This window comes from Chanodichthys erythropterus, chromosome 22 (assembly GCF_024489055.1).
Source record: "Chanodichthys erythropterus isolate Z2021 chromosome 22, ASM2448905v1, whole genome shotgun sequence".
NCBI classification, from domain to species: Eukaryota; Metazoa; Chordata; class Actinopteri; order Cypriniformes; family Xenocyprididae; genus Chanodichthys; species Chanodichthys erythropterus.
In genome coordinates, this window is record NC_090242.1 from 14,747,647 (window position 1) to 14,766,026 (window position 18,380).

The 18,380-nt window shown below is 35.3% G+C and overlaps 2 protein-coding genes across 4 annotated transcripts in view; one reads left to right on the top strand and one right to left on the bottom strand.

The window, feature by feature from the left end:
• The first annotated feature begins 260 nt into the window (after window positions 1-260).
• On the top strand, window positions 261-8,085 carry LOC137013046 (drebrin-like protein). Its single transcript, XM_067376625.1, has 6 exons — window positions 261-426; window positions 5,622-5,677; window positions 5,746-5,849; window positions 5,923-5,997; window positions 7,533-7,676; window positions 7,809-8,085. Exons 1-6 carry the CDS (start codon window positions 332-334, stop codon window positions 7,899-7,901), a joined length of 567 nt encoding a protein of 188 aa, XP_067232726.1. The 5' UTR covers window positions 261-331; the 3' UTR covers window positions 7,902-8,085.
• A 2,519-nt stretch (window positions 8,086-10,604) lies between these two features.
• rtknb (rhotekin b) overlaps window positions 10,605-18,380 on the bottom strand; it is a 100,753-nt gene continuing 92,977 nt past the window's right edge. For 2 of the 3 annotated variants that reach the window (XM_067376620.1, XM_067376622.1), the window contains 2 exons: window positions 13,470-13,765; window positions 10,605-10,684 (listed from right to left, as the gene is read on the bottom strand). In XM_067376620.1, the coding sequence (XP_067232721.1) occupies window positions 13,638-13,765 (128 nt within the window). In that variant the 3' untranslated portion in view covers window positions 10,605-10,684; window positions 13,470-13,637. Of the gene's footprint in view, window positions 10,685-13,469; window positions 13,766-18,380 lie in introns of those variants that run through there. The other variant, XM_067376624.1, reaches the window with a different exon arrangement.

Consider the following 18,380-nt stretch of genomic DNA (forward strand, 5'->3'; position numbering starts at 1 on the left):
AAAGGCTTATATTGATCATGTTAGCCTGTTATTGTTCATCAAGCATTAATTCAATATTGTCCTATTAAATTATATCGAATGGGTGGGATCTGTCTGTCAGTCGTTAACCTTTGAAACAATGCAAACCGCTATTCCGAGCAGGAGTGGCTTATGTTTTTTTCTAAGCTTCCTAAGTGTTTGCATACAATTGACAAATGTTGGCTATTTTAATCTTTCAGGAGGACATATAGCTGATGCCATAAAGAGATCTGCTGTATGAGTACAGGTTATTGTAGTCGCATTTGTTTAGCATTTAAGGACGGGAAATAATACTTTCTAAACTAACATCATCATGAAATCAATGAGGGAAGTAAATCTGGATACATACAGTTTGTCTCTACTTACGGCAAAAGAAGATATCCTGAATCCACGATCGTCAACAAACTGGTATGATGACGATTTTTGCTTATTTTTTAAATCCATATATGTGATATGTGAAGTTGATTGAAATGTAAATTTTTTATTTTTTTTTCTCCAGTAAATGTTTCTGACCATATTTAGTAACATGAAATACTAGCTAATGCATCACTGTTTTAGTATTTCTGGGTGTTTTTAAATATTTTGAATTATTTTGCATTTGCGTTTTTGTCGTATTTATTAGTGTTTATATGTAGGCTATAAATAGTTTTAGTTATTTTAGTACATCAAGTTAAACTAAATAAAAATGAGTGTTGCTTTGACAACTATGTAAAATAAATATAAGGTATTTTATATTTTATTTCAAGTAGCGAAAACGTTTTTATGGTGTTAGTTTTAACTATAATAACCCTGACATGCATTTTAAACTAACAACAATAATTATAATGAATATATAATGCATTATAATATGACTTAATCCGCATAATTTACTAAATTGTAAAAGCAAAAAAAACAAAAAATTCTTAGCAGAGGATGGTTTCGATCCATCGACCTCTGGGTTATGGGCCCAGCACGCTTCCGCTGCGCCACTCTGCTAGGCGGTATTTCAAAGGCACTCTCTCAGCTCTTGAACAAAAGACAATTTTCCGTTGCTCTTATTCGGCCGCTTGAATGCGTTAATTATTCATAAACGCCGACAACAACACTGTCAACACAAAACACAATCTTCGTGTTGAAATTCATTGGAAAGAAAATAAATAATGTGCAGATATTCAATTACACAGATGGCTCTGCTAATGTGTATGTATGCGTGTAACGTGTTCGTCAGTGAAGGTAGAACGACCCCGTTTAAATGAGTCAAAAACTCTTCATCTCATATTTAAAGGAGTAGTTCACGTTCAAATTAAAATTTCCTTATAATTTACTCACCCCCATGTCATCCAAGATGTCCATGTCCTTTTCTCTTCAGTCAAAAGAAATTAAGAAGGTCAAAATTACAGTTTCATTGCAGCTTTAAAGTGTTCTACACAATCCCAGACGAGAAATAAGGGTCTTATCTAGAGAAACATCACTCATTTTATCAATTAAAAATTATATACGTTGCTGCTAAGTGTATTACTGCCCTCCTCAGGTCAAAGTTTGAACTAATTGTTATATACTTGCACTAGCATAACGTATAATACAATTTAGTTCAAACTTTGACCTGAGGAGGGTAGTAATACATTAAGCACTGTCTACACTGCTGGAATTCTAATAGAGAAGAAGAAGAAGAAGAAGAGAGCTAGTTCAGGATGCGTAGTTATGCACTGTAAAAAAAAAAATCCCAGTAAAATTTACGGTAAAAAAACGGCAGCTGTGGTTGCCAGAACTTTACTGTAAAAAATACAGTAGCAACGTAAAAAATCTGTTAAATTTACGGTAAAATAACGTATTTCATTAACTGATATGTTAATTTACCAACCTAATGAAGTACTAATATCTGTTTTGTACCTTTATAATACACTGACAGTCACCAAACACAGTGGTGATAAGAGTCACATGATGAATCAAAGTTCATCACAAGCAGCTTTTCCACAAGCTGAGAAGGACAACACTAACATATAGAAGGTGCACAGTGTCATTCACACACACACTAAACACCATCATGGTAACATGCATGAAATTTTAAAAATGCAATAAACATTAATTTAACAACATTAGATGTAACATAAAACCCTAATGTACATAACTGATTAGAAAAAAATGAGAAAAACTAAGAAGAAACAGAGTAATTTCAACGAAATATCAAATGTGAAGTGTCATGCACGGAATTGTGGGAATGTCAATTTATGGTTTATCACTGTAAATTTTACAATGATTTTTAATTATTGCAATTGTAAAGAATTGGAATTATTTTTCGCTTCCAAAATCTGTGAATTTAACGGTATTTTACTGTGAAATTACACTAAATGTACCGTAACGTATATAGTACGGAAACTTTCTGTAAACCAATTGACAGTTTTTCACCGCAACATTTTTACAGTCTTTCACTGTTAAAATCACGGTAAATTTTTACAGTGTGGTTAAAATGTATTAAAACATTTTTTTTTTTAGAAAATGACTGATGGTTTCTCTAGATAAGACCCTTATTTGTAGTCTGGGATCGCGTAGAACGCTTTAAAGCTGCACTGAAACTGTAATTTTGACCTTCAACCATTTGAAGGCAACTGAAGTCCACTATATGGAGAAAAATCCTGGAATGTTTTCATCAAAACCCTTCATTTCTTTTCAACTGAAGAAAGAAAGACATGAACATCTTGGATGACATGGGGGTGAGTAAATTATCAGGAAATTTTCATTTGAAAGTGAACTAATCCTAGACTTGTGCTATGTTGTCTTGATCTGAGAGAATTATATTTCAGAATGTCTGTCTTATCTTAATGACCAAACAAACCCCTCCCAGACAAATTTCCTCTGTAAATACCCCTGCTTATCTTAATTAGTATGTTTATCTGCAAAAGCATGACAAACTCTCCTACAATCTGAGATGATGAAGCAAGGAGGTGTGTGTGGGTCAAGCATCTGTTGAACACAGACATGAGTGTGTGAGAGATTGTTTTTGACCATGCTGGGGGCTAAAATGCAGACATATTTACTGAGCAGAGCAGTTCCTGTTGTTCTGGCTACTGTTGTCACAGGAAACGTTTTAAAAGGGACAATGTCCCCACTGGAAGAACTTTTCACAAGAAAGAATGTTGGTTGTTTGAGAGCTAAAAAAAAAAAAAAAAAAAAGGTTTGTATATTTCTGTTCCGTTATGATGGAACTTCATTCAGTCAGTGCGTTACTGATAAGAGAAACCTTTTGGATTTCTTTCCTGACATTCATACAGCCAGATTTGATTTGATTTGATGTTAAACTATGCTGTTTTTTCAGACCATGTCCTAATTTGATCTATCTACATATCAGATATTCTAACTTAATATTAATAATGGCTTAAAGCACATATAAACGAAGATAGAAAGTCCAGATGGCTTATCAAGGTGCTAGTCTAAACACGAAAGTCTGAAAAAGCATCCTTCCTGTCTCTTTCAGTTCCTTCCTGTTTATCTTTACTGTAAAGCATAATGTATTGTTCATATCCACAGTAAATTTAAGGCAAGACACTATGGATAAATGCACTCTAAAAATGCTGGGTTAAAAATAACCCAAGCTGGGTTAAGTTTGTAAAAAGTAAAAAAAGTTTGCCCAACGTACTGGGTAGTTTTATTTAACCCAACTATTGTTTAAAAATGACTTTAAAATGAACCCAGAATAGGTTGGAAATTAAAACTCAGATACATAATTACTACTAGAGGCAACAATAATAATCAAAAGGAGAACATTTATTAATAAGCATGTTTATTGTTTAATTATTGTTCATTAAACTTTATAAATTATTAATAAATGTTAATTTCCAACATACTTTGTGTTCATTTTAAGCAAGCAATAGTAATTTTCAAACAACAGATGAGTTCAATAAAACTACCCAGCAGGTTGGGCAAACATTTAACTCATTCGCTGGGTTAAAACAACCCGATTCCTGGGTTTGTCCATTTTCAACCCAACTTGGGTTGTTTTTAACCCAGCATTTTTTAGAGTGTAGGGTAAAAACTAATAACTATTAACTTATAGATATCACCACTTTCCCCAGATGATTACAGTACATTAAAGGGTTAGTTTACCCAAAAATGGTATGCAGAGATCTTGAATTAGATTTTTTTTAAATTCAATTTTTCTCTTTTAGAAGTCTTGTTAGAGTGCATGTTTTGTTGGCATGGATTATAGGGGTTAGTTCAAAATTATATTATTACTCACCCTCATGTTGTTCCACACCCGTAAGACCTTCGTTCATCTTCAGAACACAAATTAAAATATTTTTGATAAAATCCGATGACTCAGTGAGGCCCGCATTGCCAGCAAGATAACTAACACTGGTCTTTCAGATGCCCAGAAAGACGTATTGAAAACAGTTCATGTGGTTCAACCTTAATATTATGAAGTGATGAGAATCCTTTTTTGTGTGTCAAAAAAACAAAATAACTTTATTCAACAATATCTTGCGATGGGCGATTTCAAAACACTGCTTCATGAAGCTTCGAAGCTTTACGAATCTTTTGTCTTGAATCAGTGGTTTGGAGCGCGCATCGAACTGAAAAAGTCACGTGATTTCAGTAAAGGAGGCTTTGTTACATCATAAGTGTTTCGAAATTTCAATGGTTCACCACTGGGGGGCGTGACTTTGGCAGTTTGATACGTGCTCCGAACCACTGATTCGTATTATAAGCTTTCTGAACTCTTATGTTGAAATTTGAAATCTAAAACAGAAACCTGAACATTGGATAAAGCCTTTTTTTAATTATTTCATTTTGTTGATTTTTGATATCTCTTTTTATCACTCCATAAATCAGAAAATACTGTCAATAGCAATAGATAAATAAATAAATAAATAAATAAACAATTCTCCATGTTGATATATCCCTCTATAAAAACTATCAAACTTACACATCACGTGCATTACTACATAAGAGCTACACAGCATACAGCACCCAAGCAGCTTAAACGTGTCTTATGTAAGTTCGATATAACATGCATGGTTCAGTCAAGGGGTTCAGCTCAAGACATTTGCATAAGCCGTTTTCTTTAAAATAGCTCAAACTAATCACCTATAAGTTGAAAAATGTTTGGATTAACAGTGATTAGGCTTTCGAGAATGGCTGTGACATACTTAGCCTAGTGATTTCCAGGAAAGACATAAAATAATGGCCTCATTGTCTAAATTTATCATTTTAAATGGAATAATAATTTCTAAATGGAGTGTTCTGACATTGTTGTCATGAGAATGTGGGAAAATGCCCTTTAGTTTTTGGGTGGGAGCAGATTGGAGAAGACCCTGGGGATCCAAGAAGGCTCCTGGGCGTCATTCAAAGGAAATGGTGCCATTGTGCCTGAAAAATATATACTGTCAATATTGAAATACTGATAGTTTAATACACATTAAAAGAATGATATCTATCAATAATTCATGCATACATACAACAAAAACTCAAACATCAGTACAGAGCATTCATATGACTGTACTAAAACGTCAGAGAACTTGCCTGCATTTAAAATACATTTGCCTTTGTTCCTAAATTGAGTTATCCATCCTAATGACAAAGCACAAACCTTTAATATTTTCTGTGGCTGTTTTATTCTCTGTGTGCAGGGCTTTATTTGCCTATGATGGAATAATGAACAGGCTCAAACTGGCTGATTCTGGAGGTAAGAGCACAGAAAGCTTTATGTTTTTGTGTGTTTTGGAGCTTGCTCTCATGCCATTTCTTTTATAGTAGGTGGACTGAAAGAACTGTCGACTAAACTCCACCATAGACTGCCACTTTATGGGATGTGCAGAGTGGGCACAGCTCAACCCTGCATCGTTATGATATTATGGGTTAGTTCATCCTCCACAAAATTCACTGTTTAATGTAAAAACTCCCCTTAAACCAGTGTTTGTGGGCTCTTAGGTGGGAAATGAAGTGGACGAGTACCGCAGAGCTGAGTGTGCGAGTCATTTACCAGCGGTCAGGGCCTTCTTTAAGGTAAAAAGGTGTAAAAAAAAAAAAAGGTAAAAAATGTGCAAACATTGTACTTTAAGGGGTACAAAAGCTTGTCACTCACCTGTATGAGTTTCTTTCTTCTGCTGAACACAAAATAAAATATTTTGAAGAATGTCGGTAACCAAACAGTTGATGGACCCCATTGACTTCAGTATGGAAATAAAACACTACAGATGTCAATGGAACTGTTTGGTTTCCGACGTTCTTCAAAATATCATCTTTTGTGTTCAGCAGAAGAAAGAAACTCATACAGGTTTGGAACAACTTGAGGGTGAGTAAATGATGACAGAATTTTCATTTTTGGGTGAACTATCCCTTTAAAGGGACATCTTCGTACCTTAAAAGTTCATAGTAGTACTTTACTACTACTCTAAGGTCTAAAATGCAAATTTTAGGGGTAGATAAGGTACAATGTTATCCTTTTAAGGGTACTGCCTCAGTGAAAAGCTATTGAAGGTAGAATGTTTGCACTTTTTTCCCTTTCTTCATTCATATATTATAGAGGTAATTCGATTTAGGCAACATAATAGTTGTTCTTGTTTTGTGAACATGTGAGTATGCAGAGATCTTGAATTAGATTTTTTTTAATTCAATTTTTCTCTTTTAGAAGTCTTGTTAGACTGCATGTTTTGTTAGCATGGATTATAAGGGTTAGTTCAAAATTTATTACTCACCCTCATGTCGTTCCACACCCGTAAGACTTTCGTTCATCTTCAGAACACAAATTAAGATATTTTTGATAAAATCCAATGGCTCAGTGAGGCCTGCATTTCCAGAAAGACAATTAACACTTTCAATGCCCAGAAAGCTACTAAAGACATATTTAAAGTGACTACAGTGGTTCAACCTTAATGTTATGAAGCGACAAGAATACTTTTTGTGTGCCAAAAAAAGACTTTATGACAATATCTAGTGATGGGCGATTTCAAAACACTGCTTCATGAAGCTTTACGAATCTTTTGTTTCGAATCAGTGGTTCGGAGCGCCAAAGTCATGTGATTTCAGTAAACAAGGCTTTGTTACGTGATAAGTGTTTTGAAATTTCAATGGTTCACCACTGGGGGGCGTGACTTTGGCAGTTTGATGCGCGCTCCGAACCACTGATTCTAATCAAAAGATTCGTAAAGCTTCGAAGCTTCGTGAAGTAGTGTTTTGAAATCGCCCATCACTAGATATTGTCATAAAGTCGTTATTTAGTTTTTTTGGCGCACAAAAAGTATTCTCGTCGCTTCATAACATTAAGGTTGAACCACTGTAGTCACATGAACTGTTTTAAATACGTCTTTAGTAGCTTTCTGGGCATTGAAAGTGTAAATTAACTTGCTGTAAATGCAGGCCTCACCGAGCCATCAGATTTTATTAAAAATATCTTAATTTGTGTTCTGAAGATGAATGAAGGACTTGCGGGTGTGGAACAACATGAGGGTGAGTCATTCATTTTTGGGTGAACTAACCCTTTAAAAAGATGATAAAAACATCTTTTCTCTATGGCTATCTTTATCTTTCTGATGCTTCAGGAAGTTCACATCTTTCTTCCTGCCCGCACTTTGGATGAAATCACAGAAGAGAGGATCTGTGCGCTGGCCCATAATGCTGCAGTGGTCACGAAGGGGCCGAGAGTGAGACCCAGCCGCCGGATGGAAGACAGACAGGCGATTGTGGTATGACACCATGGCAATTTCGTACCACAAGGGAGAGGGGCTTTAAGAATCCTGAATGATGAAGTTGCAATTAAACTCCATTAAAATCAGGAAAATGGTAAACAAATCAAACTGACTCCTCACCATTTCCAGGGCACTAATTACAAGCGAACAATCGCAGCCGCAGAGATCCAGAGAATCCAGAGAGATTCTTTCTGGGCACAAGCAGAGGTATGGAGTGAGTGAGTTTTTACATTTCTTTTTCATTGTTATGTATTATTCTTTACACGGTTGATATCATCGATTATGAATGTTGGTGTGTGTGTATATACATACATAAACAAAAAATAACCAATACTCCAATACTGAAAACAAAAAACTCCTGACATTACCAATACAGCTCAAAAATAAATATTTTTAAAGGGTTAGTTCACCCAAAAATGAAAAATCTGTCATTAATTACTCTCCTTCATGTCATTCCAAACCTGTAAGACTTTCGTTCATCTTGGGAACACACAAATAAAGAGCTTACTAAAGAGCTAACTAACTTGTGTAAGCAAGTCCAAGGCTTACCCAGCTTTTTCTCCAAAAGGTAAAAATTAAATGTCGCACCCAATACAATAACAGACAGAGATCAGGTTCTTGCTATATATATTTTTTTTTTACAGAGAGAAGAGGAGGAAAGGAAAAAGGAGGAACAGCGGAGGGCAGCAGAGGACAGGAGACAGAGAGAGAAAGAACGAATGCTCCAGGAAAAGAGAGATGCGATGGAGAGAGAGAGGAGGTTGAATGAAAAGGAACAGCAAATAAAAGAGCAGAAGTCAGTCAAATATTTTCAAGCATACATGAACAAAATTCCCAAGGGCCAAAGGTAAACCTTTTTTAAAAAATTTATATTATTTTTATAGGAGAATACAGGCCCAAATGGAGGCTGAGGCCCACAAACAAGAGAAATTAAAATGGGTATGAAGACTGTGTTTCTGTTTGTGTGTTTACGTTGTTTACATGCATATATTATGTTCAATATATATATATATATATATATTATATATATATATATATATATATATATATTATATTATATCATATCACAACAGCATCAGGAAAGGCAGCGTGAAGAAGAGGAAACGAGAGCTAGATATTTCCGCTCTGAATCAGAGGAAAAATCTGCAGTGAGTTCTGTAATTGAAAGTTTAATTACCCTCACTTTAATTTGTGGCCTGTGAATTTCATGGTGTAATACTGTTTATGACCAGCAGGAGGCAGCAGCTCTAGTGTCTCAGCGTGTTGTAAACCCCAGAGAGTTTTTCAGACGACTGTCCTCCACAAGTGTCCACACAGATTCCAATCCCAGCTCAACAAATCCAGGTAAAGTGTAAAACAAAGAGAACCAGCATGTGTTTCCATTGACTTGAACGATTTCGCTACATAACCTGCATAACCTGCTTACAAAAAAAATTATTATGTATTACATTTTTTTTTTTTTTTGCATTTTTATGCAATCACAAGCAGATTTGATGTAAAGATCAGATGTTTTAAAATTGTTATTGTATTAGCTATTATAAAAATGACAAAGAACTTACTGAACATTTACTGAATTTATTAATCTAGGTAGTAAAATACAGTATTTCTACACTACTGTTCAAAAGTTTGTAGTCCACATTTTTTAAATTAATTGCCAAATTAATAGGTTTATTAATTTATGATGCAATAAATTAGTCAAAAGTGAGTAAAGAATTGTACATTATTGCAAAAATATTAATATATCAAATACATTAAACTTCATTTTACAGTTCTTTTAAACTTTTTATACAACAGAGAATCTTAAAATACTGTATCAGGGTTTCCACAAAAACATTTTCAACATCGATAATAATAATAAATGTTACTTGAGAATCAATTCAGCATATTAGAATGATTTCTGAAGGATCATGTGACAGTAATGATGCTGAAAATTCAGCTTTGCCATCACAGGAATGAATACATTTTAAAATACATAAAAATCGAAAAAAGTTATTTTAAATTGTAAATGAAATTTCACAATATTGCAGTTTTTAAATAAATAAATGCAGCCTTGGTGAGCATCTTTCAAAAACAAAACGATCAAAAAGTTAGATTAAATTTATATCATGATTAATGCATTGACTAACAAACTAAAACTTAATGTAAAATGTTACCAGTTAGGTACATTTATAGTGATTTCATAGTAATCGATATACACATTTGATTTGTAAATAAAATATTTTTATATCAGATGTGGCTTTTTAGAAATTCAGCACGACAAAAACAGAAACAGGGTGTTCGGTAACTTAATGTACTGCTTGACATGTTGACAGATTTGTTGAGTATAATGACAGTGTTCCAAGTTTTGTTTTGTAACTGTAATTTTCATATTTTAGTGCCATTTCTTTGAAAATCTCTCTTTTTTTGCAGTCAGGAGCCCCTATAGACAACTGCATCGCAGTCAGACGGACAGTATCTTCAGGTTCAATGAATTGCCTTCTTCTACACCTGCATCCCCGTACAGACCATCATTGGTATCTCCTTACATTCAGTCGACTACCACTTCGCAGAGCCCACCTCTTTTCACTAACACTGCAGCTTCCTCATTGCAGAATGGTGCAACAGTATCTATCAAAAGCCAGATCCACTCGTCTTCACCTAAGACATTTGCCGTAACTGCGGCTGACCCTGCGCCACGGCTCCAATCTCAACCATCACCTTCAACTATTGCAACTGAATCTGAAGCAGAAACTCCTATTGGAGAAATACTAGATAGTCTGGTCTTTTATCCACCTCCACCAACTGCTGAGCAGCTCAAAACAGATGAATCAGAGATGGTGGATGAGTTTCCTCCACCTCCATCTGGTTTTGAGAATTCACCGGAATTGGCTGTGAACCAACCTGAGACACTTGTCGACCCCTTAGACACCCTTATGTCATCTCTTCCTCCATCATGTCTTTTGGTACCTGAGCCCCCTGTCAGACCACTTCCTGCGCTGCCTGATGCCCCACAAATGCTGAAAGACCTGGAATCGAAAGGAGATTTTACTGCTCGGGCATCGGTTATATCTACGGTTGAGGAGGAAGATGTGGAGGAAGAGAATGAGGAAAGGGAGATTAAAGATGAGGGGAAAGATGTGCCAGGGAGTGATAGAGAGAGAAGGGGTCAGGAAGAAGGGAAGGGAAGGGAGGAAGAAGAGGAGGAGGAGCATGATGGGCTGATTATGGAAAAACATGAAAGTGAAAAAGAATTTAATGGTAAAATGATGGAAAAATGTGAGAGTGGGAAAAAACAAGATGGGAAAATGTTGGATGAAAGTGAGAGTGGAAAAGAACAAGATGGGAAAATGCTGGAAGAACGTGACAGTGGAAAAGAAAAAGATGGTAAAACGTTGGAAGAACATGAGAGTGGAAAAGAAAAAGATGGGAAAATGTTGGAAGAACGCGAAAGTGAAAAAGAACAAGATGGGAAAATGTTGGAAGAACGTGAGAGTGGAAAAGAACAAGATGGGAAACTGTTGGAAGAACATGACAGTGGAAAAGAAAAAGATGGGAAAATGTTGGAAGAACGTGACAGTGGAAAAGAAAAAGATGGGAAAATGTTGGAAGAATGTGAGAGTGGGAAAGAACAAGATGGGAAAATGTTGGAAGAACATGAGAGTGGAAAAGAAAAAGATGGGAAAATGTTGGAAGAACGTGACAGTGGAAAAGAAAAAGATGGGAAAATGTTGGAAGAATGTGAGAGTGGAAAAGAACAAGATGGGAAAATGTTGGAAGAATGTGAGAGTGGAAAAGAACAAGATGGGAAACTGTTGGAAGAACATGAGAGTGGAAAAGAAAAAGATGGGGAAATGTTGGAAGAACGTGACAGTGGAAAAGAAAAAGATGGGAAAATGTTGGAAGAATGTGAGAGTGGAAAAGAACAAGATGGGAAAATGTTGGAAGAATGCGAGAGTGGAAAAGAACAAGATGGGAAAATGTTGGAAGAATGTGAGAGTGGAAAAGAACAAGATGGGAAAATGTTGGAAGAATGTGAGAGTGGAAAAGAACAAGATTGGAAAATGTTGGAAGAACGTGACAGTGGAAAAGAACAAGATGGGAAAATGTTGGAAGAATGTGACAGTGGAAAAGAACAAGATGGGAAAATGTTGGAAGAATTTGACAGTGGAAAAGAAAAAGAAGGGAAAATGTTGGAAGAACATGAGAGTGGAAAAGAAAAAGATGGTAAAATGTTGGAAGAACGCGAGAGTGGAAAAGAACAAGATGGAAAAATGTTGGAAGAACATGAGAGTGGAAAAGAAAAAGATGATAAAATGTTGGAAGAATGTCAGAGTGGAGAAGAACAAGGTGAGAAAATGTTGAAAGAATGTGACAGTGGAAAAGAACAAGATGGGAAAATGTTGGAAGAACGTGACAGTGGAAAAGAACAAGATGGAAAAATGTTGGAAGAACATGAGAGTGGAAAAGAAAAAGATGATAAAATGTTGGAAGAATGTGACAGTGGAGAAGAACAAGGTGAGAAAATGCTGGAAGAACGTGACAGTGGAAAAGAACAAGATGGGAAAATGTTGGAAGAATGTGAGAGTGGAAAAGAACAAGATGGGAAAATTAGTGAGGAAGAAGAGAGTGAAAAAATACAACATGCAAAAATTATGTTAGAATATTTTGCGTTAGAAAAAGAGCACGACAGGGAAATTACAGAAAAACATGAGGAAGATGGGAAAAGTTCGATAGAATTCGAGAATGAAAAGATAATGGAAGAACATGAGCAAGATGGAAAAATTGTGGATGTATTTAACAATGAAAATGAACAAGATAGGAAAAAAATGGAAGTATTTGAAACTGAAAAAATGCAATATGAGAAAAAGATGGAAGAATGTAGGCAAGATAGGAAAAGTACAGAAATATGTGAGGAAGAACATGAGAAGGAACAGAAACAAGGTGGTGAAATTGATAGAAAAATAATGGAAGAACATGGAAGCAAAGAAAAACAAGATAAGAAAATTGTTGATGCATTTGACAGTGAAAAAGAACAATACGGGACAAGCATGGAAGTATCTGAGACTGAAAAAATACAATATGTGAAAAGTATGGAAAAATGTGGGCAAGAACATGTGCAAGATGGAAAAATTGTAGAAAAAAGTGAAAAAGAACATGACAATGAAAAAAAACAAGATGGGAAAAGTGTAGTAAAACATGAAGATGGGAAAATTCCTGAAGAACGCAAGAGTGAAAAAATACAGGATGGAGACATCATAGATGAACATGAAAGTGGCAAAGAAGAAGATGGGGGAATTCTGGAAAATGAGCAAAATGGAAAAAATGTAGAAAAATGTGAGGAAGAACATGAGAGTGAAAAAGAGCAAGATATGAAAATTATGCAAACACATGACGGTGAAGAACAAGATGGTAGAAGGTCAGAAGAACAGGACTGGGAAATTATGGAAGAGCTTGAGAGTGAAAAAAAACAAAATGCAAAAATGAAGTTGGGAGAAAAAGAGCAAGACAAACACAAGAGTGAAAAAGAACAGGATTGGAAAATGACAGAAGACTATGAGAGTGAAAAAATTCAATATGGGAACATCATGGAAGAACACGAAAGTGAAAAAGGACAAGATGGGATGACTGAAAACCGACAGATCCAAGACAACGAACGAATGAGGTGTGAGGATGTAGACAGAACAGTGAATGTGACTGTGCTCAGGAAGGATGAATCACATACAGAGATTATAAAGAGGGATGAGCCTACAGAAGAACGTGTTGAACGGGTGAAGAGTGATAAAGGAAATGAGAAGGAAGAGATGAACACACCTTTAATCCAGACCGAAGAACTTTTCTCCCAGCATTCACCACTCGTCCCAGAATCCCATGCCACAGAGCCATCTCAATACAAAGACACATCTATTCCTGAAAGTATTTCAACCACTCAAGATAAAAATGAGCCACAGACGAGCTCCTCACACCAAATAAACTTACCAACTATTCAGATTGAGTCAGATCTTTCCAACCTGAGCAATCAAAGAGATTTAGATGATATGAAAGAGAAGACATCTGTTGACTCTCACTCTTCCTCCAAAAACAGCTCAGACGCTCCCGCTGAACAGGGTCTTAATACAGAAACACATGTTACAGTGAAGGATGAACAGAGTGATGCAGAAATGCTTAAAGAGGTTAACATTTTGGACAGCAGCAATGATTTGGCTGAAGGGATCAATGCTCAGTGCAAGACATCACCTACATCTGAGAATCAAGCCAGGATTGGACAGCCAGATGAGAGGGAGGGGCTTGTAACTGTCAGTCATTTCATCCAAGACCCAGGTAATGATAATGGTGGACTGGATAGATAGTAAAGGGTTAGTTCACCCCAAAATGAAATTTCTGTCATTAATTACTCAGCCTCATGTCATTCCACACCTTTGTTTCAATGCCCAGAAAGGTACTAAAGACATATTCAAAACAGTTCATGTGACTACAGTGGTTCAACCTTAATGTTATGAAGTGACGAGTGCAGCAAAAAAAAACAAAATAGCGACTTTATTCAACAATATCTAGTGATGGGCGATTTCAAAACACTGTTTCATGAAGCTTTGAAGCTTTATGAATCTTTTGACTTTGGCAATTTGATACACACTCCGAACCACTGATTCGAATCAAAAAATTTGTAAAGCTTCAAAGCTTCATGAAGCAGTGTTTTGAAATCGCCCATCACTAGATATTATTGAATAAAGTTGTTATTTTGGGTTTTTTTGGTGCACAAAAAGTATTCTCGTCGCTTCATAACATTAAGGTTGAACCACTGTAGTCACATGAACTGATTTAAAGGGTCATGAAACCCCCCTGTTTTACCCTGGTCGTCCACACCTCTGAGCTGGAAAAACTCTGTTAAAATGGGCATGTAAAGCTCTGGAAAAGTGGGAGTGTAGAGGTGGAGAAGAGGGGAGAGAACAACCAATGAAGCACAGACATAGAACACACTCATTATACAGAATATTGAATATTAATATATACGGAGAAAAGGACAACAAATTCCCAAGCACAAGGGAGAAATGTGAAAGAATATTTAATAGGGCTAATAATAGGCTACTTTGATTATGTTTACGAGCACTGCAGTCTCAAAATCAGTCTTTTAGTATAATCGTGTCGTCGCGTTCAGATAGGCTACACCACTGTATCAGTGTCCAGTTTGCACATATAATTCATTTGAAGGAGACTTGATGAAATATGTGTGCATAACTACACCGTGCTGGTTCATGTTTATGTGCCACGTGGCTAGTGTTGTTAAACTCACCGCGGAGCTCCGCGCTAAAACCGATCATATGCGCATGTGCAGTTGTATTTTTCATGTGTTCGTATTCAAACTCCAGTACTGACCGCATCGCGAGCAAGATACAAACAACACTCCTGTGCTATTGTGCTGAGGGAAACAGCCTACGGCTCGCGTGTCTGAACGCAGCTAGAGCAGGCAGAGGAGAATGAACAGCACTTTTGTGACATTTGAATTCTCCGCTTTAATGCAATCTCACAAGAACATATTTTCCATTTGTGCTGGTAGATTACAGCAAAACAATCCACATGCACACAAACCTCTGCTCTGGTCGCGTCACAGGAAAACACATTGTGTTGTAGCACTGAGGAAACGAACACCAACGATATGTCTCTGAATGACAAGACACGAGGCGAGAGAAGTGATACTTCCTCATGCACAATACCGCAATTATAATCTTATGCATACTACAGCGCAGTGATTGGATAAAATGTCATGAATATATGTCGAGAATCGCTCAAAACGGTCTACGTCAGCATATTCGACCATGCCCATACTTGGGCCGAAAGTACACGATGACGTCAGATTTTGTGACGTTGCTCCGACTCATCTTTTCAAACCGGAAGCTCTGAAAAATGCAAAAATAACTATTTTTCAATTATGAATAACATTAATGAGTACCTTTAGAGTTTTCAATGATGTGCAGCCTATACATATCTGTTTACATCTCAAAAAAAGTGTTTAAATACACCTTTAGTAGCTTTCTGGACATTGAAAGTGTTAATTATCTTTCTGGCAATTCTGGCCTCACTGAGACATCGGATTTTATCAAAAAATATCTTAATTTGCGTTCCGAAGATGAACGAAGGTCTTATGGGTGAGTGATTAATGACAGAATTTTCATTTTTGGGTAAACTAGCCCTTTAATATCAAGTAACTTACATTTCAGTCAAAGAAAATAGGTCCAAAACAAGTCAAAAATCAAGCTATGTATATCAACTATGCACAGGCCAAACACAAAACAATTCAGTGTAAATAAATAAATAAAAGCAAATAAAAAGAAAATTATTATTCATGTCTTAAGAAATGTACATTACTGTTGAAAAGTTTGGGGTCAGTAGGACTTTTTTTAATACTTTTATTTAAGGACAGTTGATCAAAAGTGACAGTGAAGACATTTACAACATCATGTGAGATTTGTTTTCATAGTCCTGAAAACAATGTTTTCACAAAAAATATTAGGGAACTGTTCAACATTGATAATAATAAAAATGTTCTGAAAGAAACCAAAACAGTATATTAGAATGATTTCTGAAGGATCATTATGGAATCTCAAGTCTGCCAAAATTAGAAAAATAAATAAATAAATACATAAAGAAATATATAAATAAATGTAAAAAAAGAAAAAAAAATATATAAATAAATATATATAGAAAAGCAAAAAACAAATATAATTCTTTATACATTTATTTCCTTATTATTTCCCCATTTATGTATATATTTATTTTTTCCATATTTATGTTTTCTTTTATTTATTTATACATTTCGATCTTTATTTATTTCCACATTTATTTGTTTATTCATTTCCATATTTGTTCATTTCCACATTTATTCATTTCTACATTTCTTTATTTCTACAGAAATAAATGTATAAATAATTATTTGTTTATTTGTTTGTTTATTTATTTGCTTTTCTATGTATATTTATTTATGTATTTATTTTTAATTTTGGCAGACTTGGGATTCCATAGATCATGTGACACTGAAGACTGAAATTTGTTTTTGACAGCCAATATTGATATAAATAATCATCGTTTTGAAAAGAAAGATAAAAACTGATAAAACTCAGGCTTTGCTTTTTACTTTAGTGCATTTAACTCAAAATGTTATTCTGAGTCAAAGTGTTTTTTAACTAGGATGCCTAAAATTTTCCTCGCAAATATGAGAAATATGAGGATGTTTTGTGACAGTTTTTTGTTTTTTTGGTTAACACTTTATGGTCCACTTCATAGACTCGCAACTATAAGTAACTTTTAAACTACATGTCAACTACCTCTCATTAGAGTATCAGTCTGCTTAATATCTGCCAACACTGTATTTTGATGCTCCGCCAACAGACTATAAGTAACTTTGCAACTACATGCCAACTTATTCTACCCAAACCCTGATCTATAACACTATAGTCTACTCTGATTAGAGTTAGTTGGCATGCAGCTGCAGAGTTACTTCAAGTTAACAGAATGTGTCTAAAGTGGACCATCGAAATAAAGTGTAACCTTTTTTTGTAACTTTGCAGATACTGCAGTGGACCTAAAGCATTGTATTACTCATCAGCTGGATCCGACCAATGACTTAAGTGATGTTGAAGAGGGAGAGGAGGCTATATCACTCATATTTAGAGACACAGATGTGGAGCAGAACTTAAAATGTGATTCAGATCCTGATCAAGACAATGAAGACATAAAACACCCATATCTACAGAAATGCCAAACCATCACGAAAACACCCAGTGACATGAGGAATGAAAAGACAGCTGATGAAAAGTGAGGAACATGGGAGATAATTGGTAGGTGTGAACTGTTATCTCAGAACAGACCATTCCATTATAGAATGCAATGTTTCTGGTTTTGATTGGCATTAATTATTAAACCACAAGGAGTGGAAGGGTAATTCAGGGTTAATTGCAGATTTGTTGTCGTAATTTTACCTCAGGTAGGTTGCTTTTTTCTAAGTCTCACATGGTGAAATCGGAGAATGCGACAGCTATATATAATAACCCCAATTTAGAGATTTAGAGAAAAGCTCATCATGACAATTATATTAGTAAATCTCAAAACTGCTCTTGCTAGAAGGAAATATTACACAATAATTTTCTGCCAAGGTCAAATTAGTATAAACTCCTCAACGTTAAATTAATCTCTTATCAAAAGAACAGAAAAAGTAAACTTTTTCTTTGACCCATGCACAGCAAAGGATTCTGGGATAGATGAGTCAGACAGATAAGAGACAGGTTATCAGGTACACTGAGTGCAAATGCTTTAACTGTGACATCAGTGTCCTTACCTCTCTTTAAATCTACATTCTCCTGACAAAAATATTAGATACTGCGTACAAAAACATATCAGTTAAAATCATTCTTGGAAGTTTTTCTAAAACGTTTTAGTTGGACGTTCATCTGACATTTTTAAAATATCAACTACTAGTTGTTTCAGAATGTTCCGAAAACATTCAAAAGTAACATTCCCGTAATGTTTGCAAACTGATCAAATTGAATGCTACTTCTAAATGCTGCACTTTTAGCAGATAGATGCATTTAGAATTGACGTCAACAGTTTACAATAAGATCTCATTAGTTAACATTAGTTAATGCACTAACTAAAATAAAAAAACACTTTTCAAGTGTTACTGAATTTACAGTCTTTCTCTAACAGGAAAATATCCTAAAAATGTTAATTGCT